At 42.8% G+C, this 23516-nt stretch overlaps 1 protein-coding gene across 1 annotated transcript; it reads right to left on the minus strand.

Moving 5' to 3' along the window:
• Positions 1–1452: 1452 nt before the first annotated feature.
• On the minus strand, positions 1453–22965 carry LOC135554276 (ral guanine nucleotide dissociation stimulator-like 1). Its single transcript, XM_064986475.1, has 17 exons — positions 22568–22965; positions 18165–18454; positions 17427–17471; positions 17171–17340; positions 16913–17070; positions 16567–16803; positions 16304–16407; positions 12940–13024; positions 10379–10450; positions 8798–8884; positions 8619–8651; positions 8162–8283; positions 7678–7767; positions 5758–5884; positions 5030–5290; positions 4550–4664; positions 1453–4300 (listed from the first exon to the last, which is right to left on the minus strand). Exons 1-17 carry the CDS (start codon positions 22589–22591, stop codon positions 4161–4163), a joined length of 2160 nt encoding a protein of 719 aa, XP_064842547.1. The 5' UTR covers positions 22592–22965; the 3' UTR covers positions 1453–4160.
• Between the last annotated feature and the right edge of the window lie 551 nt (positions 22966–23516).

Here is a 23516-nt window from a genome sequence, read left to right on the forward strand (position 1 = left end):
CCTGCTTTAGTTTTTGCTTGTAAGCAGGAATAAGGAGGATAGAATTATGGTCAGATTTGCCAGAAAGAGGGCGGGGGAGAGCTTTGTATGCATCTCTGTGTGTGGAGTAAAGGTGGTCTAGGATTGTTTTTCCCTGGTTGCACATGTAACATGCGGGTAAAAATTTGGTGAAACTGATTTAAGTTAGCCTGCATTAAAGTCCACGGTCACTAAGAGCGCCGCTTCTGGGTGAGCATTTTCTTCTTTGCTTATGGCCTTATAGAGTTGGTTTAGAGCGGTCTTCGTGACCAGCTTCGCTTTGTGGTGGTAAATAGACGGCTACGAATAATACAGATGAGAACTCTCTTGGTAGATAGTGTGGTCTACAGCTTATAAGGTACTCTACCACAAGCAAGCAATGCCTCAAGACTTCTTTAATATTAGGCATCGCTCACCAGCTGTTATTGACAAAAAAGACACACACCCCTCACCCCTCGTCCTATCAGAGGTAGCGTCTCTGTTCTGCCGGTGCATGGAAAATCCTGCTAGCTCTATATTGTCTGTATCTTCGTTCAGCCACGTCTCGGTGAAACATAGGTACCTTAATATAAGTTTCCATTTTTAATGTCCTGTTAGGACAGTCATTAGTCAGTGATACAGTTGTTAACGTGTATTATTATTATTATCATCCATATTTTGTCTCATTCACTTATTTTTTTTACCTGCACTCTTGGATCCCGGAGCATAACATTGTCGCTGTACCCTGCAATTACATCTGCTTCCCTGTACTTATGACTAAACACAATGTAATCTAATCAAGAAGCTTCGTTTCCCTATCACTATGAAAAACCAGCAGCGTTGCAGTACTTGACACACTCAAACCGGTGCTCCTGGCACCTACCCCGTTCAAAGGCACTTAAATATTTTGTCATGCCCATTTGCCATCTGAATGGCACACATTCAGGATCCATGTCTCAAGGCTTAAAATTCCTTCTTTAACCCAGTTCCTCCCCTTCATCTACACTAACAGGTGACATCAATAAGGAATCATAGCTTTCACCTGGATTCACCTCGTCAGTCTATGTAATGGAAAGAGCAGGTGTTCCTAATGTTTTGAACAATCATTGTATATCACTCTAAAATGGGTGGGAATACTTTAGAACAGATTTCCAAAATTAAAATCACTTGGACCTGATTTGCTGGTGTTTTTAGTCTTTTATGTCCAACAACTAAAACAAATAAAAGTGGATTCTTTTTTTTTTGTTCAGAAACTTGGGGGGCCAAATAAAATCACCCGCGGGCCAAATTCATGCCACCAGTTTGGGAACCCTGAATTACATCATGAATATAAGTGCCAGTCTTACAGAATGGCGTGCTGTAGCCTATATATTCAGATATGGAAACCAATAATCTTAGAATCATACAGTGAAATACAGTATAAGAAATGTTGACATAAACACAGAAAAAGGTGTTGAGAAACTTTATTTGGAGCAGAGAGACAATGAAAATGGACAGCTCAGTAAAAGTGAGATGTCCTGTTGCTTGAATCATTCAGTTTTGTCATGTTTGCAGTATTTCACATAGCACTGTACAAGCCATATATTTAACACTTCCTCTTTAGTTTACAATTACTTTTAACTCTATTCATCTCAAAGAGACAACTAAGCAACCTCTGGATATTCAGTTTTGGCAGATTTGTAATATACTATATTAGATTTAAATCTGGGTTCAAATGACCCATCTTCAAGCCCTGGATGAAAGGGGTACGTCAATGATCTGGCAGATGAAAGCACCTCGAGTTATTTATAGCGCCTAAGTGTTTGAATTTCTTTTCACCTTTTTTCAGAATGTTGCATAACCAATTTGGTTCAATCATAGTGGAAAGCTTTAATATATTAAACACTTATTTGCATGATAGTCCTTCTAAACATTTAAATTAAGCTACTGTAGTGTCATACACTGATTTTTAAAAAGCATTTTGGAAATGCCTATCAATCGGTGATTCATCTGGCATGGTTTAGAATGTACACTAAACAAAAATATAAATGCAACCTGTGAAGTGTTGGTCCCATGATTTCATGAGCTGAAATAAAAGATCGCAGACATTTTTCCATATGCTCAAAAAGCTTATTTCGCTCAAACTTTGTGCACAAATTTGTTTACATCCCGTTAGTGAGCATTTTTTCCTTTGCCAAGATAATCCATCCACCTGACAGATGTGGCATATCAAGGAGCTGATTAAACAGCTTGATCATTACATAGGTGCAGCTTGTGTTGCAGAAAATAAAAGGCCAGTCTAAAATGTGCAGTTGTCACACATCACAATGCCACAGATGTTTTGAAGGAATGGGCAATTGGCATGCTGACCTCGGGAATGTCCACCAGAGTTGTTGCCATAGAACTGCATGTTACTTTCTCTACCATAAGTCGTCTCCAACATTGTTTTAGAGAATTTGACAGACGACCAAACAGCCTCAGAACCACGTGTAACCACGCCAGTCCAGGACCTACACAGCCGGCTTCTTCACCTGTGTGATCATCTGATACCAGCCACCTGGACAGCTGATGAAACTGAGGAGGATTTGTCTGTAATAAAACCCTTTTGTGGGGAAAAACAAATTCTGATTGGCTGGGCCTTGCTCCCAAGTGGGTGGGCCTATGCCCTCCCAGGCCCACCGACAGCAGCACCCCTGCCCAGTCATGTGAAATCCATAGATGAGGGCCTAATGAATTTATTTATTTTGACTGATTTCCTTATATGAACTGAAACTCAGTAAAATTAGTTTAAATTGTTGCCTTTATATTTTTCTCAGAATATTTGTATATTCAATTGACAAGTCCACACAGCCTTGCCTGTCGGCTCAAAGTGAATTCTTCCGCTGCTCTATCGATGGTAACAGACTTCAGTCTGAGAGTGCAATCATTGAAGTCGTTTGTATTGACGTCAAATTGACGGGTGTTGTACAAAACAAGGCATAAGCGGTTGGATCATCTCTAACCCATCAGCATATCAAAGCCAATGACGAATTTTCAAAACGCCGATTTACCCACGTGTTCTGGCTCTGGCCCAACCCATCGGTTTCTGGGACCAATCAGACGGTCTAGAATGGATTTCCATTCTAGAAATCATTGGGGAGGTACTCAGATCCAGACTCATTGCAGAGGAGAAACTAACGTCCGTGGGCGTGGCGTTTGGCCGGAGCAAGGAGTTTGGGTAGCTAGGCAACACAGCCATGGAGGCCCACTTAATCATCAAGAGCATTATAGGAGACAAATAGAAAACAATGTAAAAAGAACAGGGAAAAAACTAAGTATTAACACTGAAATGCAACCCAGAACCCTTTACAACACACACATCATTATCACCATCATTTAAACCTTGACAGTCTGAGTCCATAAATGTTTGTCAGTGTCCCCTCTACAGCAACTGACTGTAGTGTATGTGGAATGCTATCCAGCCTGTCAGGGCAGCCCCTCCTTTCGCACGCACAGCCCCAATCAGTATCGCCATGACGGCGGGCTGATACCCTGGTGAACATAGTGATCCGGGTGAGAACATTCCCATCCACTTCTCAGGTGGCAGTGGCAGGCCGTCTCCTGTGACCTCATTTCCTTTTAAGGCTCATGGGTTGTTTCTCTCTGTTGGGAAACGTCAGTCATCTCTCTCATTAAAACAAGTAGGTGACTGGTTTTGCTCAGAGGAGAGGAGACAATAGGAAACAACTATAAGTGTCTGTATATTGGTGTGTGACTGAGGGAGAGAGTCACTGCTGATGCTGTTCCAATGTGACTCCTTTCCACAGAGTAAAGCACCTCAGGGAAGTCTGTGAGGAATGTTGAGTGTTGAATGGTGGGATTCATGTAGAGTTCGCTCCACCAATAAATAAAGGACATTCTGTTCAATGGGTTTCAAAAATGTAGCCCCAAATCTGTTGTCTTCAGACGTATATACACCACACGTGTATTTCACATGACGTGCCATCATACTATCATCTTCCACCTGTTCCTCTCATGGCACCCACTTGACAACAAACCAAGCAGGGGTCTGTCCATCATGGAACATTTAAACTTGATTTTTTTTGTCATAAAAGAAAGTTGTTAAAAACAAAACAGCAAAATGTCTGTACAAAATCCTTTGAAGTCCTGGTTTGCAGTTACTCAACATTGCCATAGAACGGTGTCTACTTTGAATAACGTCCAAGGCTGGAAGTAGCGCACAGAGGTTTCTTTTGACCCAGTGGACACTGGTGCAGAACAAAGTCAAAGTTCGCCGACGTGCACATGGCGTAGAAGACATTAGCTTTGTCCGGAATGAGCAACTCTGAAAAACAGAAGAGGTGGCGGTTGGTATGAGAAAGGAGAATATTACATACAGTATACGTACACTATTAAAACGTCCTCTTCAATCATTCCAGGACAACAATATCTTCAGTGATATTTCTACTATAGGTAGGTGTAGTTAATGCCAAAAGATAACTATCTTTGCTTGACCAACACTGATCTGCACAGTGATGTGGCATCTTTGAGTGGGCATATGTACTGTGTAAGAGCATTGATTGTTTTAGCTCACCTCTTTCCTGGGAGATCAACTGTGTGAGGGTGAAGTCTTGACAGGTCAGGTGCTCCAGGTTGTGTTTTTCCAGGGCCCTCTGGATCACCTGGGCAGTTTTGTCCTGACTAGTCAGCTGAGAAGGACATAAGTCAAACAAGCAGTTAATATGCTGTAATGAGGAAGTGAAGGGTTGGCTGCAAAATCTCCCTTCAACCAACCAGAGTATCTTAAATGACACAACCCCCCCCCCGACTTTGCTAACTTCTTTATTGAGGAAAAATGTGGTTGTCTCACCAAGCTATCTTAAGATGAACGCAAGAACTAAGTCGCTCTGAATGAGAGCATCTGCCAAATAACTCAAATGTAACCAACACAGCAGTTCTTATCATAGTTTTCATCATAACCAAATGTACAGAGCTAGAGTACTATACCAATGATCCATTTTACATTTCCGTAACAGGACCCCAAGATAATCCCTACCGCCAGATCCCAGCTCACCAGGATGCTCTTGTACATGTTGCCGTTGCCAGCCTCCACACTGACCCTCACTATACAGGAGTCAGCCACCTGTCTGTTGTAGAGGGGGAGGGAGGTCATGGACACAGAGCGCTTGTGATGAGAGGCCAGCATGGGTTTAGGGTGGGCAGCCACTGGAGCAGAGAGGTCAGGCTGAGAACTGGAGGAACAACTGGAGGGAGTGGAGCCATCCGGGGAGGAGGGTAAGGCCTCCGCCATATTTTGACAGGAGCTGGACAGAGACTGGGACAAGGTAGAGAGACAGAACATGCATGAGTGCCATTGGAAATAATGAATTAGTCTTTCAGTTTGTCTGTCTGAGACATTGACCTCTGAAGACATTGACAACTGAAGTATTGAGCCATGCTTCACCAGCGAGGCATGTGCTAAGCAAACACCACTCCTGCTTGGCTTCAAGGACCTGGTCAATTGACTTTCCAGTTCTCAAGGACATCAGTTTCGATGAGATGTCAATGGGGATCACTGTTATGAATGGGAGGTTATATAAAAAGACACACAATGGCTTTCATTACTTTTGAATTGCTTCATGGTGTAACTACTGGTATTAGTAAAGTGTAACTAGAGGATGTTTTGTAGTACAGTGTGTTATATTAAAACATTTGAAACAGCTTTAACCAGGGTGTGCAATGACTGACAGAAAGAGAGAGACAGTCAGAGGCATGTCTAAAGGGGATAGGAGAGAACTGTACCTGCAGTCGGAGTGTGGAGGGAGGGGTGAAGACATCCTCCATCTCAGAGCCACTGGACCCTGAAGACGACACACTGATCTGGTCTGCATGGGTTTTCCTGCTGGATCCCTCACTCACTTTCAGGAGTCTGCAAATACACACAGTTAGAACTAGTAAAACCTTAAATACTGCATTTTGTCATGGTTCTTTTACAGTTCTTGTTTATTTACAACTATTTTACAATAGTTGTATAGAGTCGGAAGTTTACATACACTTAGGTTGTTTTTCAACCACTCCACAAATTTCTTGTTAAACAAACTATAGTTTTGGCAAGTCGGTTAGAACATCTACTTTGTGCATAACACAAGTCATTTTTCCAACAATTGTTTAGACAGATTATTTCACTTATAATTCACTGTACCACAATTCCAGTGGGTCAGAAGTTTACATATACTAAGTTAACTGTGCCTTTAAACAGCTTGGAAAATTCCATAAAATGATGTCATGGCTTTAGAAGCTTCTGATAGGCCAATTGACATAATTTAAGTCAATTGGAGGTGTACCTGTGGATGTATTTCAAGGCCTACCTTCAACCTCAGTGGCTCTTTGCTTGAAATCATGGGAAAATCAAAAGAAATCAGCCAAGAACTCAGAAAAACAATTGTAGACCTCCACAAGTCTGGTTCATCCGTGGGAGCAATTTCCAAACACCTGAAGGTACCACGTTCATCTGTACAAACAATAGTACGCAAGTATAAACACAATGGGACCACGCAGCCGTCATACCCCTCAGGAAGGAGACGAGTTCTGTCTCCTAGCGATGAATGTACTTTGATGCGAAAAGTGCAAATCAATCCCAGAACAACAGCAAAATACCTTGTGAAGATCCTGCAGGAAAACAGGTACAAAAGTATCAGTATCCACAGCGAAACGAGTCCTATATCGACATAACCTGAAAGGCCGCTCAGCAAGGAAGAAGCCACTGCTCCAAAACCAACATAAAAAGCCAGACTACGGTTTGCAACTGTGCATGGGGACAAATATCGTACTTTTGGAGAAATGTCCTCTGGTCTAATGAAACAAAAATACAACTGTTTGGCCGGAATGACCATCATTATGTTTGGATGAAAAAGGGGGAGGCTTGCACGCCAAAGAACCCCATGCCAAACGTGAAGCACGGGGGTGGCAGCATCATGTTGTGGGGATGCTTTGCTGCAAGAGGGCCTGGTGCCCTTCAGAAAATAGATGGCCTCATGAGGAAGGAAATGTATGTGGATTTCTTGAAACATCTCAAGACAGTCAGGAAGTTAAAACTTTGTCGCAAATGGGTCTTCCAAATGGACAATGACCCCAAGCATACTTCCAAAGTTGTGGCAAAATGGCTTAAGGACAACGAAGTCAAGGTATTGGAGTGGCCATCACAAAGCCCTGACCTCAATCCCATAGAAAATGTGTGGGCAGAACTGAAAAGGCGTGTGCGAGCAATGAGGCCTACAAACCTGACTCAGTTACACCAGCTCTGTCAGGAGGAATGGGCCAAAATTCACTCAAGTTATTGTGGGAAGCTTATGAAAGGTTACCTGAAACATTTGACCCAAGTTAAACAATTTAAAGGCAATGCTACCAAATACTAATTGAGTGAATGTAAACTTCTGACCCACTAGGGATGTGATGAAAGAAATAAAAGCTGAAATGAATCATTCTCTCTACTGTTATTCTGACATTTCACATTCTTCAAATAAAGTGGTGATCCTAACTGAACTAAAACAGGGAAATTTTGTTCGGGTTAAATGTCAGGAATTGTGAAAAACTGAGTTTAAATGTATTTGGCTAAGGTGTATGTAAACCTCTGACTTCCAACTGTATATTAGGTGAATACTATTGTCTTGATTACAATTAACCAGATGGCAACTGCTGTTAAGCGAAGTGTTCAGTACTCACGAGGACAGTTTCTTGCTGAGCAAACGGTGGCTCCAGGCGCTTGGGGAGCAGAGGTCTATTGGAGGCTCCAGGTTTCTGGACAGTTCATAGCTGTGGCAGAACACATAGAAAACACTTATGAGGCCTGAAGTCAGGGTGGACTTGTCTAAATGTATACAGCCTTTTGTTCTAGCACTGCACTAGCACATCTGACTCTAAAAGCCTGAACACACTGCAGCCCTGTGTCAACCCCAGCTCTAGATGGGTTTTCTATAAATTTCCTTAACAGGCAAAACCAGGGTAGGGATTATGGGAATTGTGTTTTACATGTAATTTGGGTATACAGTATATTAGAAAGGGACAATTCAGGTTGTATAAAGGGTTTATTGGCCTATAAGGGGCATCATTTTAAGACATGATTATGCCCCATTAATCCTTACAAAGCTCACCAGCTCTTTATCTCCTCATTGATCTACCATAAAACCAGTGGGGGACAGGTTCTCACCTCTCCTGGTCAGTGAGCAGCTTCTGGCCCTGCAACCAGGCAGTGATCCTGGTGTGATGGGGCAGGTTGTACTGAGAGCAGGAGGCTTGGAGCTGCCGGATCTGAGAGAGAATCTCAAACTCCTGCAGAGAGAGAGAGAGGGAGATCATGAGCCCATGTCAGCTGTGTGGTTGTTATGTAACTTGTCCTGAACGAGTAACACCTGACAACACTTAACTTTCATGGGGCTCCAATAAAGGCTAGGAGATTTAGAGTCATTTAGAGCAGTAAGCAAACATCCTTAAGCATAAAGGTGTCCACTTTTTCCTTCGGCATGTGAAAGTACCACTACAATGTGGTGGTGAGTGTGCCACCAATTCAATGCATGTCAAGTCCTATAACAAGGGTGAAATATTTAGACACGTTTGTACTGCATTTTTTGTTTTCTTTACGTAAAATCCCAACAGCAACAACTTACCCTCCTCCTCTTTTCAAAGTTTATGAGGTCCCCCTGTCAAAAATAGCACAACATGCTATTATACTTGACAATATGGAAGATTTATTATCAATATTAAACATTAAGATAGTAATCCACTAGAAGGCAAATATAGAATTAACTTAAAGTAGCTGCCATAACTGAGCAGTCTGTTTGCTTACCTCCACAGTATCTGGTAGAGCAGTGTCCAGCATTGTGAGGATAGTCAGGTACGTGCCCAGGTAAGGAACCACCCCACCGGAGGTGCTCTGAGGAGACGACAGTACATAGACAGCATGTCAGCAGAGGATTCTAGTAACACAGATTTAGAGAATGTGCATATGAAGCTAGAAAAGGTATTGGTCTATGATTACTGTCCTTTCATAGCCTAGTAATCTGTGGCCATTTGAAACATCAGTGGCTAAGGATAGGATGGCTTCCTTTTGCCACACATGACTCTCTCAGTCTTTGAATAGATTTTTCCTCCAGGGGAATCACTGTACCCTCTTGTGGGTTAAGAGCTGATGGGGTTAGGGGGCTACATGTGACTTCAAGAAGCAGAAACTGCCCCCGCAAAATACTGAGCAGACAATACTAGGATCACTCCTCCCCTCCGCGGTAGCAGCTTATAATAAACTTTTTTTTAAATTTTCAGATACACAGAATTCTGCTATCATTTCTATTTTATACCCCCTTTTTCTTGATATCCATTTGCAATCTTGTCTCATCGCTGCAACTCCCCAATGGGCTCGGGAAAGGCGAAGGTCGACTCATTTGTCCTCCGAAACATGAAGCCACGCTTCTTCTTTTTTACCCCTTTTTTCTCCGCAATTTCGTGGTATCCAATTGTTACAGTCTTAGTTGCCACTGTAGTTACAGTCTTATCTCATCGCTGCAACTCCCGTACGGACTCGGCAGAGGCGAAGGTCGAGAGCCATGCGTCCTCTGAAACACAACCCAACCTAGTCGCGCTGCTTCTTGACACAACGCACATCCAACCCAGAAGCCAGCCGCACCAATGTGACGGAGGAAACACCATACACCTGGCGACCTGGTCAGCGTGCACTGCGCCCGGCCCGCCACAGGAGTCACTAGTGCGCGATGAGACAAGGATATCCCTGCCGGCCAAACACTCCCTAACCCGGACGACTCTGGGCCAATTGTGCATTGCCCCCATGGACCTCCCGGTCGCAGCCGCCTGCGACAGAGCCTGGGCTCGAACCCAGAATCTCTGGCGGCACAGCTAGCACTGCGATGCAGTACCTTAGACCACTGCGCCATCCGGGAGGGAAGCTGTGCTTCTTAACACCCGCTCAACCCGGAAGCCAGCTGCACCAATGTGTTGGAGGAAGCACCGTTCAACTGACGACCAAAGTCAGTTTGCAGTTGCCCAGCCCACCACAACGTGTCTCTAGAGTGCAATGAGCCAAGTAAAGCCCCCTCCAGCCAAACCCTCCCCTAACCGGACGACGCTGGGCCAATTGTGCGCCGCCCTATGGGACTCCCGGTCACGGCCGGGTGTGACACAGCCTGGGATAAAACCCCAGGCTGTAGTGAAGCTGTAACACTGTGATGCAGTACCTTAGACCGCTACGCCACTCGGGAGGCCTCTGCTATCATTTCTGTCCATTTAATGTTGCATGGAAAGAAGAGAAAGCTAAACTCAAACTTAATGACCCCCACTATATATAGATATCTCTCATGTCTACATATCATGTCTGCAATGTCTCTTACTCAATCTCTCTCTCTGAAGTATCGCTTACCATCTGTCTGGCAATAGGACATCGCTTGGATATCTTGGGAGAAATGTTATCCATGGCTGTTTGGCTTCCATCCTGAAAAGGGGTCAGATAGAAGCTAAATTCAGTCTGCATTTATGCCCTTCCATTGTCAACCTGTCCACTCATGTGCAATGACCTACAGCATATGCAAAGAGTCAGTCAAATCTGGTCTAGGTCAGAACTTCCTTTACCAGCTTATGGGGTCAACACCACATTGGTTGTTCTTAGACACACACACACACACACACACACACACACACACACACCTCATTATGTAAACAATATAGAGCTTTTAAAATCCATGGAAACGTGAGCAAAAGCAGTTTTGTGCTAAGGAACATTTTGATAAGAACATCTGTCAAAAGCACAATTTCTGTGAGCCTGTTAATAGACACAGGGAGCATATTAAACTACGCTGCTCAAAAAAATAAAGGGAACAATAAAATAACACATCCTAGATCTGAATGAATGAAATATTCTTATTAAATACTTTTTCTTTACATAGTTGAATGTGCTGACAAATCACATAAAAATTATCAATGGAAATCAAATTTATCAACCCATGGAGGTCAGGATTTGGAGTCACACTCAAAATTAAAGTGGAAAACCACACTACAGGCTGATCCAACTTTGATGTAATGTCCTTAAAACAAGTCAAAATGAGGCTCAGTAGTGTGTGTGTGGCCTCCGCGTGCCTGTATGACCTCCCTACAATGCCTGGGCATGCTCCTGATGAGGTAGCGGATGGTCTCCTGAGGGATCTCCTTCCAGACCTGGACTAAAGCATCCGCCAACTCCTGAACAGTCTGTGGTGCAACGTGGCGTTGGTGGATGGATACGAGACATGATGTCCCAGATGTGCTCAATTGGATTCAGGTCTGGGGAACGGGCGGGCCAGTCCATAGCATCAATGCCTTCCTCTTGCAGGAACTGCTGACACACTCCAGCCACATGAGGTCTAGCATTGTCTTGCATTATGAGGAACCCAGGGACAACCGCACCAGCATAAGGTCTCACAAGGGGTCTGAGGATCTCATCTCGGTACCTAAAGGCAGTCAGGCTACCTCTGGCGAGCACATGGAGGGCTGTGCGGCCCCCCAAAGAAATGCCACCCCACACCATGACTGACCCACCGCCAAACCGGTCATGCTGGAGGATGTTGCAGGCAGCAGAACGTTCTCCACGGCATCTCCAGACTGTCACGTCTGTCACATGTGCTCAGTGTTAACCTGCTTTCATCTGTGAAGAGCACAGGGCGCCAGTGGCAAATTTACCAATCTTGGTGTTCTCTGGCAAATGCCAAATGTCCAGCACGGTGTTGGGCTGTAAGCACAACCCCCACCTGTGGACATTGGGCCCTCATACCACCCTCATAGAGTCTGTTTCTGACCGTTTGAGCAGACACATGCACATTTGTGGCCTGCTGGGGGTCATTTTGCAGGGCTCTGGCAGTGCTCCTCCTGCTCCTCCTTGCACAAAGGCGGAGGTAGCGGTCCTGCTGCTGGGTTGTTGCCCTCCTACGGCCTCCTCCACATCCTCCTGATGTACTGTCCTGTCTCCTGGTAGCGCCTCCATGCTCTGGACACTGTGCTGACAGACACAGCAAACCTTCTTGCCACAGCTCGCATTGATGTGCCATCCTGGATGAGCTACACTACCTGAGCCACTTGTGTGGGTTTTAGACTCCGTCTCATGCTACCACTAGAGTGAAAGCACCGTCAGTATTCAAAAGTGACCAAAACATCAGCCAGGAAGCATAGGAACTGAGAAGTGGTCTGTGGTCACCACCTGCAGAACCACTCCTTTATTGGGGGTGTCTTGCTAATTGCCTATAATTTCCACCTGTTGTCTATTCCATTTGCACAACAGCATGTGAAATGTATTGTCAACCAGTGTTGCTTCCTAAGTTGACAGTTTGATTTCACAGAAGTGTGATTGACTTGGAGTTATATTGTGTTGTTTAAGTGTTCCCTTTATTTTTTTAAGCAGTGTATTTTTCTGGAACAGTCCAGTTGAACAAGGGGTGGAGCAATACAGTAAAATTAAATAAAGATGTGAGGCAAATGACAGTGTTTCTCAAGGAACTGCTGGGGAAATTGTCATTAGTGCAGTGTTTGTTGACAATGATGTTATATCAGCTTATTTGGAAATTCTGAGCAATATGTAGAATATTACTTTTGAGCCCGCTCACTGTAACCAGACCTAGTGAAGATTTGACACAAACACCCAGAGCCGACAGAAAAATAGAACACCCTCTCTTTTGCTTTGGGACAATGGCTTACTATTAACACACTGTTACGCAATTTCACTAAACATTAACTTGACAGAAAGATGGGTTTTAATAAGTCGTAAAAGTAGAATATCAAGGTGCTTGAAGATGTAAGTAAAGGTCAACTGCTCTCAAAACAATAAAACACTCCATATTGTAAGTATTTCAACAGTGTCATATCGTCTGCATTATGGTTGTAAAAAGAAAGCATACATTTGTGCAGAGACGCAAGTTTTAAAAAATGAAGTTAAATAATTTTCCTTAATGTACTTACCTCCACACTGATCTCTCTGTTGCTCAACACACAGTTCTCATCAGGGAAGGTTTCACAGAGGTTATCAAAGATGGCCACGCTGTCCCTGAAGAAGAACAAACCAATTAAATCAATCCAAAAATAACACTCAGACAAGAGAGCAACTTTATTACAAAAGATATCCTTGAAGCTTCAAAGGGATTTAGAGTTGGTAAGGCATGGCATGTTGACCTAAAATTATTGTTCAACTATTCTTGACTGACACAATAAAAATGGTTTATTACATAGTTATGGCATGAATCAATTATTTTATTTATTTTTTCGTTTATTTTTATTTTTACAGGGACAGTGCACATTAATCAACGTTTCAGTAAAAGTGCCGGTTTTAGCCAGCCGGCTAATTTTCAACCGCAGTCCCTGGGCAGGTTATTAAAAACAATTACAATATAGAACAAGCAAGACGTAGCAACATAGGACAAGCAAGACATAGCATACAGACAGAGCAACATAGGACAAGCAAGACGTAGCATACAGACAGAGCAACATTGAGCAAAAAGCAGCAAGACAAAATTCATAAAAGCAACAAAGTGTTTCCACACCTCACAAGCTACAGACAACAGACAACATGGAAAGCGGCAACACACAGCTAGGGACCATGTTCACAAATCTGATTGACCTTTAGCCATGTCTTCAAGCATTTTGTGAAATTTTATTTTATTTATTTTTATTTCACCTTTATTTAACCAGGTAGGCTAGTTGAGAACAAGTTCTCATTTACAACTGCGACCTGGCCAAGATAAAGCATAGCAGTGTGAACAGACAACACAGAGTTACACATGGAGTAAACAATTAACAAGTCAATAACACAGTAGAAAAAAAAGGGGAGTCTATATACAATGTGTGCAAAAGGCATGAGGAGGTAGGCGAATGATATGTGGTGCAGTTATGTGTGTCTGATGGCAGTGTATTCCAGACATGGGAAGCTCTCACAGAGAATGCAGATTTACTAAAGGTGCTTTTCCTTAGGGGAACCATACAGTCACCTCTCATGGCAGACCTTGTGGATCTGCTGCCATATGTCTGGCTTTTCTGTTTAACAAAAATATTGAGTGGAGGGGGAGCCAGGCCATTAAGGATCTTGAATACAAGACATGCGTCGGTGTATTGCACAAGATTTTCCCAACTCAAGAGCTCATGCTTTCTAAGGATGTGACAATGATGATGGCTATTGGGCTTCCTATCAAGCACTTTGAGAGCCTGTTTGTAGACAGACTGAATAGGTTTTAATGTTGTACAGCAAGCTTGGGCACAACTAGTCAAGCAGTATGTTAAGTGGGGGAGTATCATAGAGTTGAAGTACAGTTTTGCTACCTCTGTAGTCAAACAATTTCGTATAAATCGGAAATTAGCTAGGTTGATTTTAGTTATTTGAATTACCTTTTTCACATGCTTTTTAAAAGAGAGGTTGGAATCAAGTATGATGCCAAGGTACTTAAAATCGGATACCACCTGGAGCTTCTCCCCTGACACAGAGTCATCTGGCTCAGTAGCATCTGTTGCCCTCTTTGTGAAGAACATGCAAACAGTTTTTTTCACATTGAGATGCAAACACGAGTCACTGAGCCACTTTGTAACCTGGACCATTACAGTAGTGAGTTCTTGTGCAGCTTGTTGTTTGCTCTTTGCATGCACATATATCACTGTATCATCTGCATACATTTGAACTTCAGACCCAGTACAGACAGAAGGCAGATCATTAATGTACAGGCTGAACAGGAGGGGCCCCAGTATTGACCCTTGGGGCACGCCCACATCATAGCTACGAGTGGGCGACAGCTCATTGCTCACTCTGACACACTGAGTTCTGCCTTCAAGGTATGATTTCATCCATCTCAAGGCATCAGGGGAGAAGTTGAACTTGGACAATTTTGTGATGAGAATCTCATGGTTAACAGTATCAAAAGCCTTCCTTAGGTCCAGAAACACAGCCCCAACAGCACCCCCTTTGTCCATCTTGGACTTCACATTTTCCAGAAGAAAGCAGTTGGCCGTTTCTGTGGAGTGTTTCGCTCTGAAGCCAAACTGCATGGAGTGTAATGTGAAGGGGCTGTTGTTGAGGTGGGCAATCAGTTGTTCTGCTACACACTTTTCAACAACCTTTGACACCACAGGTAGTATACTAATGGGCCTGTAGTTACTCGCGTCAGCAGGGTCGCCTGGTTTAAAGATGGCCGTTATTATGGCCGACTTCCATACCCTTGGAAACACACCGAGACCAATAGATGTGTTGGTGACCTTAGTAATGGGGCCAATGAGTGACTCTTTGTAGTTTTTAAGAAAGGTAGAGTCCATCCCAAACACATCTTTGGCTTTAGAGTTCTTTAGTGAGCTTATCACCTTGTTCACCTTTGACTCAGAAACCTCCCTTATGATGAAGACTGGTTGAGTGTCATTCACTAGCACTGAGCCCAAGAAACCAGTGGAGGGGTTCTGTGTCAGTGCCCTGACAGAGTCAATAAAGTAGGAATTGAAGGCTATTGCTATTTCGACTGCATCCTGTGTTAGATTGTTATTCACCATGATTTCTAGTCTTTTTGCAGTGTTACTATGGTCTTTCCCTGTTAACTTTTTTAGATTCTCCCATATCAATTTAGAATTTCCCTTTGCTTCACCAATTATGTTAATAAAAAAGTTTGCCTTGGCCTGTCTGATTTCTTTCATCACCTTATTTCTCAACATGGTAAACCTACGTCTGTCATGCTCTAATTTAGATTTTAGGGCTATTTTTAGAGCATAATCTCGTTCTTTCATCAATTTCCAGATTTCTCCATTTAGCCAAGGAAGAGTGCTCTTTTGGCCAGGTTTGGATTTGATTTTCTTTATTGTAGTCTGGATTGTGGATAGAAAAACCTGACTATCAGCTTCCACGTCTGTATAGGACAAGAGATCATTCCAGTTTATTCCCTTAATTGCTTTTTCAAAATAGTTTAATTCACTCTTAGGTATTCTGAGTTGATCCGGCTTTCTAACAGTAGAGAGGTTAAACCTGCTCTTAGACAGCTTTCTGGCTATAAGTGTCAGATTATGATCAGACAGCCCAGTAACCATATTGAATGATTTAGTCACTCTCTCTGGGTTATTACTGAACACCAATTTTTCCGAACATTTTTCCTTAGATGTGGCCAGAGCAAGTCTGGTATCTGACAATAAACAAAGCCATTGTTATGTAAATTACTAGTAAATAATTTCCTTACTAAGCCTTACATTCTCAGAGGATAAGGACACCCTTGTTCATTTTTTTGTTGTTGCCGTATTCAATCAATATTATTGGCCCTCTACCTTCATGACTCAGCTAACCCTTGCAGTGTGACCCGACAGTCCGTACCTACACACAGCAGCCCACGTCTTCCTCAGCCTGTAGACAGCATTGGACTGAAGGGCAGACAGGATGGCCCTCAAAGAGGAGAAATTCTTCAGCTGCCGACACTCCTGTTTCAGAAAACAGTCACAAGTTAGAGACTGACTAGGGACTTACAACTGAATGCACTGAGAACCAGGATACAGGTCAAAGTTTAGATGTGTAAGAAGGCTGCACTTGGATTTGAAAATGTATCCCTCAAATGGTCCAAGTTACTAGACGTGTCTGACCTGTCCTACTCTGATCCACTTCTCAATGACGCAGGCCCTCTGAGCTGGGCTGGAGGCCCTGTTGACGGAAGTGGGGCTGGAGGTGGGCCGGCAGAGCAGGGAGGTGATAACTCGGTTGGTGACTTCATTAAACTGGGCAATGGTGGCGCTGACGGTAGCAGACAGGTTCTCCTTCTTGTCTCTCTGGGACCACACACAGCCCAGACACTGGTAGGGAACCACCTTGCTAAACAGCCCCTGAGAGACGCACAGATAAGGAAGGTAAAAATGGAAAAAGAGTGTTAGCGATCCACTCCTGAGGACGCATATTAAGAGTCAGAAATTATCTGCCATGATTGACACTTACAGCGTCCAGTCGGGTGAGCTGTTCTGCGATGCCTGTGACTGAGAAGTCCATGATGTCACCCTGATCCAGTGGGCTGTCCCATCCTAGGACTTCCTCCCCTGAGCCCTCATCTTCCTGATTAACCTCAGCCTGGGAAGAATGGCCACCAGTATCCATTTCTATTAAAGGGAGAGAAGAATGACAGAAGGGGATCAACAATGGTATCATAATCAAAGGCAATTCACAGAAGAGGTTAGGAAAAACAAGTGGATCCTGTACCTTCTCTATGGAACTTCTTAAGCAGAGTTTCAGAGTGCTGGGCCAGTGAACAGGAGGAGGACAGACAGTGCAGGTGGTCCATCAGCAGCCTTAGGGAGGGGTGCTGAGGAGGATCCCGGAAGACCTCACTGTTCTCCTCCAACCAAGTCTGGATCAGGGGCAACAGACGCCTGAGGAGAAAACGTGATGAAACAATGTCTTCCCTGTTTCAGAGTCAAGGAAATAAATGTGATCAAGGGAAAAGCAGCCAGCTCACCTCCTGTGACATTCACTGTTGTACACGTCTGAAGCCCCATTGTCCCTGTGAGAACAATTAGGAAGAGTGTCAGACTCATCTAAACTGTGATTGTGACCAACAGGACAGTGGTCCATTCTTCTTCAGACTGATTTTCTTTGGTCTGTCTCTATGCTCTGTTGTTATCCTGACTTCACTCCAAACTCAGCGAATAATTGTTGTTGTTGTAAAACCTGTAATGGCTAACTACCTGCTGGGTGCTTATTATCATTACATCAAAGATGCTGAGATAGTAATTTTGTGAGGGAGGCAAGAAAGAAAAAAAATTGACGAAACTAAGTGACTTTGCATACACAGCGAGAGGTGTTGTTCAAAAAAGACCACTCTCGACATACCCTCTCATCTGTATCCAACATAACATTCAATTTGGCTAATCTTATTTGTTACTGTGATAACTCGGAATGTGTCAAAAGAGTTGTGTTTGCAGAAAGGTGGGTGAAGACGAGATGGCAAAAGAAGAGGGAGATAGACATTTTTTGGGCCATTTCACCCGAAATGTATTGTATAGAAGATGGGTTTTAATAAGCAGTAAAACTAGAACATCAAGGTGTTTTCAAACTATAGAGGTAAAACAACCTGCTCACCCAATTTCATACTGTATAATTTTAACAGTGAAATAGCTTCTGCATTATGGTCTGAGAATGGTCAGGTGAAACAAAACAGCAGTTATGAGTACTGTAACTTAATGACATGGCCCACCTCTGGAAGAGCAGCTCAATGAGTGCACTGGTAGTGGTGAAGGTCTGGTAGGTGGACAGAAAGATCCGTCTGTAGTCGGGCTCCTGGCAGCAGGGGTCCAGGAGGTGGCTCACCAGCCGGTTCAGGGTGGCTGCCTTCAGCCTGCGCACCTTGCAGGTTCGGTACTGGACGAAGGCAACGCATGGCCGGGCCTCGGTGGGGCCGGCTGGTATCTGGACGGGCTCCCGACGCAGGGTGATCCCATACAACGCCCCCTCCTCAAACTCCTCCCCCCACTCCTGCACTGGGTTCTGGTTGGGAAGAAGGAACTCACACGGTGAGACGGAGAGACTGGAGCTCCTTTCAATTCCTTCAATCTTCTATTACTCTTGTATTGACGCATACTGGACGAGACACCTCATTTTAGTTTTTGGAAACACAGAGGTCAAAAGGTGGATCATTAGCAGGTAAAAATAGCCATAGTTGACCACTAACAAACAAGCAGATGTGACCCGCTGACATGCAAACCACCTAAACCCCCCTGATCCACAGTGATGAGGCGGCTATGAGGCTCACACAACAACAAACTGGACCTCACATGCAACACAGACATTTCAGCTCATGTGTATAATAGCTGTTTATGGGCAGTAGACCACTGACAGGACAGAGCCTACAGACCATAATGACCAGCTTTAAGACCAGATTGATGTTTATGGTCCATCACAGTAAGCCTATTCAGATGCATGCCCGCCGTGTGAGCAAAATGTAGACACTTCACCTGGGAGGTCTGTGATACAGGGAGTGATACAGGGAGCGCTTTGGGTTTATCAGTTATTCAGCTGACAGGTGAAAAGACAAACTCATGTTTACATCTGTACCCACACCATCACAGATTTGTCTCAGGGTATTCACACGCAAAGATAGAAATCTCATCCAAATCTTCGCTTTAAAGGTTTAATTCAAATCTCTTAGAAACACTGTAACTGTTTACGTTAGAGAAAACACTGAGCAGAAATTGAGATATTCAATCACTTTGACAGCATCCTTTTTCCCCCCATACATGTTTGCTGATGGAAGAAGTGCTCAGCAAATGACTTTTTGGACATGAATGGCAAAACATTCAGGAAATAGAGGTGCTCAAAGTTTCCCCATGTTGCATACCCCACCATACCATCAGACATCCATTTCTTAATCATTGGAAAAGATACATGGTTAAACAGGGTTTGTCAAACTAATTTATTTAATACAAAATTATTATTATATATTATTTTTTTTACCTTTAACGTAAATGATTACCCAGCCTGTATTAAAGAGCATGTTGTGTCTCAACTGATGGCAGGCCTCAGATTATGTCAAATAGGGTCTAAACTACAACATGTGCCAATTTGAACAAATATATCATTTATGTTTAAGATTAAAAATATATATATATATTTTCCAGTGATGAAGACATGGATGTCTCATGGTACGGTATGCAAAATAGGTCAACTTTAAGCACCTTTCTCTGTTTTGGCATTCAGATCCAAAAAGTCACTTTCTGAGCACTTCTACAATGGACAAATATGTATGGAAGGTTTTCTTCAAATCAAAAGGTGTGCTGTCAAAAAGTGACTGAATTCAAATGGATTTACCCAATTACAACATTTCATACAATAGTCTACATATTTAGCAGGACAAGGAACTTGACTCATGTATTCCAAAGAACATTGGTACAGAACAACATGAAAGGGTACACAGCTTGCCTATTGAGGACAAGAGCAATGTGGTACAAAGAGACGGCACCTGGGTCAAATAATTGAAACAACATGATCAAAGAAATCTTAAATAAATCAGCATAATCCCCTTCAAAACATGTAACCTGTTAAATTGACAGTGGCAAGAAAAAGTATGTGAACACTTTGGAATTGCCTGGATTACCTAAATTGGTTAACCAGACTGTTTGTCTATTGTTGTGACATAGATGAAGATCAGATCAAATTGTAAAACCAATTTATGCAGAAATCCAGGTATTTCCAAATAGTTCACACACTTTTTCTTGCCACTGTATCCCTCCACCCACTCAGTCCTACATACAAGTCTGTCACTAGCCCCCAATCAACCTCTCTGTTCTAATACACGCCCCTCATATCTGTCCACCGCTTTCTGATATTATTTAGGCTTTCCCCCCTATGTCCCTGTCAGAACTAAACAGTCTGGTTTAAACATTGGCACTGATATTATCCTTGTATGCTCAAAGAAAATCTGAACATTTTAAGTCACATGCCATCTGACAGACGTGCAGATGCGTATGGTGGGCAGAGCACTCAAGGCACATTATAAACATTAACCAGCTCCTAAATTACAGAGGGTTACTGAGGTACCAGGCAGGCAGACGTGCGTCACAACCTAATTATACACACCTGACAAAAGACCAGGCCAAGAAAAAGAGACACTATTATCGGTGTCGTGAGGGGACCAATATCACACCATTGTCCTTTATGGAATACTGCAGTACATTATCTGTAGGCCTACATGAGGCCAAGGCACAGAGATCCTAATTCTATGGGCAAGGATACAATACAGTAACATCTTTATCTTAGTCTTAGGTGCACCAAACTAAATTCAAAACAGACAAGAATTGTCCAATATTGAGACTAAACATAATGATACAAATTATATCAGGATAGCTCTCGAAAACCCTTCTTCCCCGAACTACAATTTCGATGCTTTATTTTAATGTTTAGAAACATAAATCATAGCTGTCAAACCGGTTTTCGAAACATTCCGATATGCACCTTATCTTTCATATCAACGAAAACAATGTTCAAGTAAGATCACTTACTGTTGTAGCTTTGCACAGATCCACAAACTGTGTGTGCCTCCAGTGACGAACTACACTTCCTCCCAGGTATGCTTACACACAGGTTAACGGAGAACGCTAGATAGCAATTTACTACAGGTGGCAGCCTATGTCTTCCGTAAACAAGCGATGTAACACGGAGATGTGGCCGAACACTAACCCTAAAAGGTCGGTAGTAAATTTAATTGTCGCCGATATGAAACACGATCCTTGATTGCAATACCATGCCGCAAGAGATGCGTTGTAACGTGTAGAACGAGTGTCTGGGGTCCTAACAAAACTGCCCTGATCAGAAAATACTATTGTCAATAGTTGCTAAAGCGTTAAGCGTCTATTAATCTGTTAGCATTATGATATCACCATGTATTGTTGAAAACCAGCTATAGGTCTAATACTCTTTTTTCCATTAAGGCAGTTTTATCTAATAAATAGACCATGAGACTAAAAGAGGCACCATCGGTCGTCACAGGACAATGATGCAAATAATAGTCTCACTGATTTATATGCATACACTACATGCAATGATATACTGTACATCCATGCATGGGCAATATGTTGCAGTGTTGCTGCCTTATTCATTAGCTGCACATTAGCCCATTCATAGACGCCTTCTGGCCGGGGAAGTTTTGTTAAGAAATTAAACGTTTGCTCTAAGTGTTAACACGAAGGAAAAATAAGGACAGGTGGAGGCTGGTGGGAAGAGCTATACGAGGACAGGCTCATTGTAATGGATGGAATGGAGTAATGTAACGGATTCAATCGTATGGTTTCCATATGTTTGATACAATTCAATGAACTCCATTCCAGCCTTTACAATGAGCCAGTCCTCTTATTGCTCCAGCCTCCTCTGACGAGGACCGTTGTCTCCTCAGGTATCTGTTTCATATCAGCAAGAAATAATAATATATTTTTTATTTTAAATATTACACTACTACCCACCTTTATAGAGTTAGGGTTCCCACACAGCCATATTTCCATGTTACAGCGCTTGTTTACAGAAAACAGACAGAAGACAAGAGTCCACTGCCTATGCTAATTAACCGCTTCTCCAAAAACCTGTGTGTAAACAGAAGACTGACGCCACAAAGTGTTGTCACTGAAAAATACTGTCTGCTGCAACTGTGTTAAACCGTGTACAGAAAGTGTATATTAAGCCTATATTTTGATGTGACATGAAAGTAGAGGGCTTTATGTTCCTAAAAATCATACCGCAATTGTGAATCGATTCACGTTTAGATGGTGTATTTGGCTACCATAACCAATTCACCTCGAAACAGAACATCCAAGGTCCTTAGAAAATACGGAGTAACGTTAGGCTCATTTAGTCCATTATTGGGCTATAGCTACACATGTCTATAACGCTCTGACAAGACAGCACTTTCTGATTTATGCCTAACAGGTGTAAGAGAAATTAGGCTATTAACCGCATATGACTCTGTTCAAACAGTGCATAACCTATGATTCAAATAGCCTACATTACATTATAGTTCTTAAAATACAGTAAAACTAATAAGATAACTATCATTTCTAAATGAAACGCATGTCGTACAACCACAAAATTATTATGCACATCATTGGAAATTACCATTGATATCTCCCATTTTCCCATCTCCTCAGTCCCCGCAGAACGTTTATGGTGTGATAACTTCCATCTTGTTCAAACTAAGTGTTGAAGCTGAAAATACACATCCACTTCGAAGGAGTTGAAGTTTACGGCTGCATGGTGATATGAATAAATATTTTACAGAAACGTCTCTTTAAACTACATGTTTAAAAAATATATATGTAACGTATTGTTTTTATCTGAGTACTATTCGTCACATTTTGCGGCCGCATACAAGTTACACGCTATCAGTTGTCAAGAGCTTCCCATAACTGATTGTCAGGCAAATCAATAAGCTACACGAGCTCCGCACCTAATGCCAGTATCGGTAAATTCTTCAAGGCGAAGCTTGGCGTTCTTGCCTGTAACTTCCAGCTTTTATGCAGTGGGTGGCGGCTATGGGAAGGATAGGCTACTCATTTGAGTGCGGTCTTGATGAAAGGGGTGTGCTCTCTGGTCTACTCTTTTGTATGGGTTTGCATATTTCCTACAAAAAACTACATAGGGGATAATCATCTGATCGAAACTCGAGCTCATTGCTTCTGCAAGTTCATCTTCTGGTGAGTTTTTTGTGATGATAAAGAAAAAACCTGGATGCTGAAAGTAAAATCTGTTGTAGGCGTGTTGGCAGCTCCACAACCTATATATCCTATGGAAAATAAGGGTGGCAGAATGAGCACAATGATAATTAGGGGTGAGTGGGGTAAATTGAGCGAAAGGGGTAAGTTGAGCCTCCCTTGTTTCTAGGAAACCATACACACAATTAATCATTTGACCAAATGTTTAGGAAGAGGTAATTTCATTGAGTCTGTGAAGGAAGAAACCACATGGAAAAAGTGGTAAGCAAGTTAGGTCCAAAAGATTTTCAGCAAGTCAAATGCATTTGTTAGAGGTTTCATGACACTTGTATCTAAACCGAAGTAGATAATTT

Source organism: Oncorhynchus masou, chromosome 14 (genome assembly GCF_036934945.1).
Source record: "Oncorhynchus masou masou isolate Uvic2021 chromosome 14, UVic_Omas_1.1, whole genome shotgun sequence".
In the NCBI taxonomy this organism is placed as follows: domain Eukaryota; kingdom Metazoa; phylum Chordata; class Actinopteri; order Salmoniformes; family Salmonidae; genus Oncorhynchus; species Oncorhynchus masou.

Excerpts from the sequence above, each read along its gene's own strand:
- LOC135554276 (XM_064986475.1), bottom strand. The coding sequence starts at position 22,591 with ATGGGAAAATGGGAGATATCAATG. Across the intron at positions 17,472-18,164 it reads ATTGAGCTGCTCTTCCAGAG|GGACAATGGGGCTTCAGACG; the intron begins GTGGGCCATGTC and ends TTGTTCTCACAG. Across the intron at positions 5,291-5,757 it reads CCTCCACACTCCGACTGCAG|TCTCTGTCCAGCTCCTGTCA; the intron begins GTACAGTTCTCT and ends ACCTTGTCCCAG.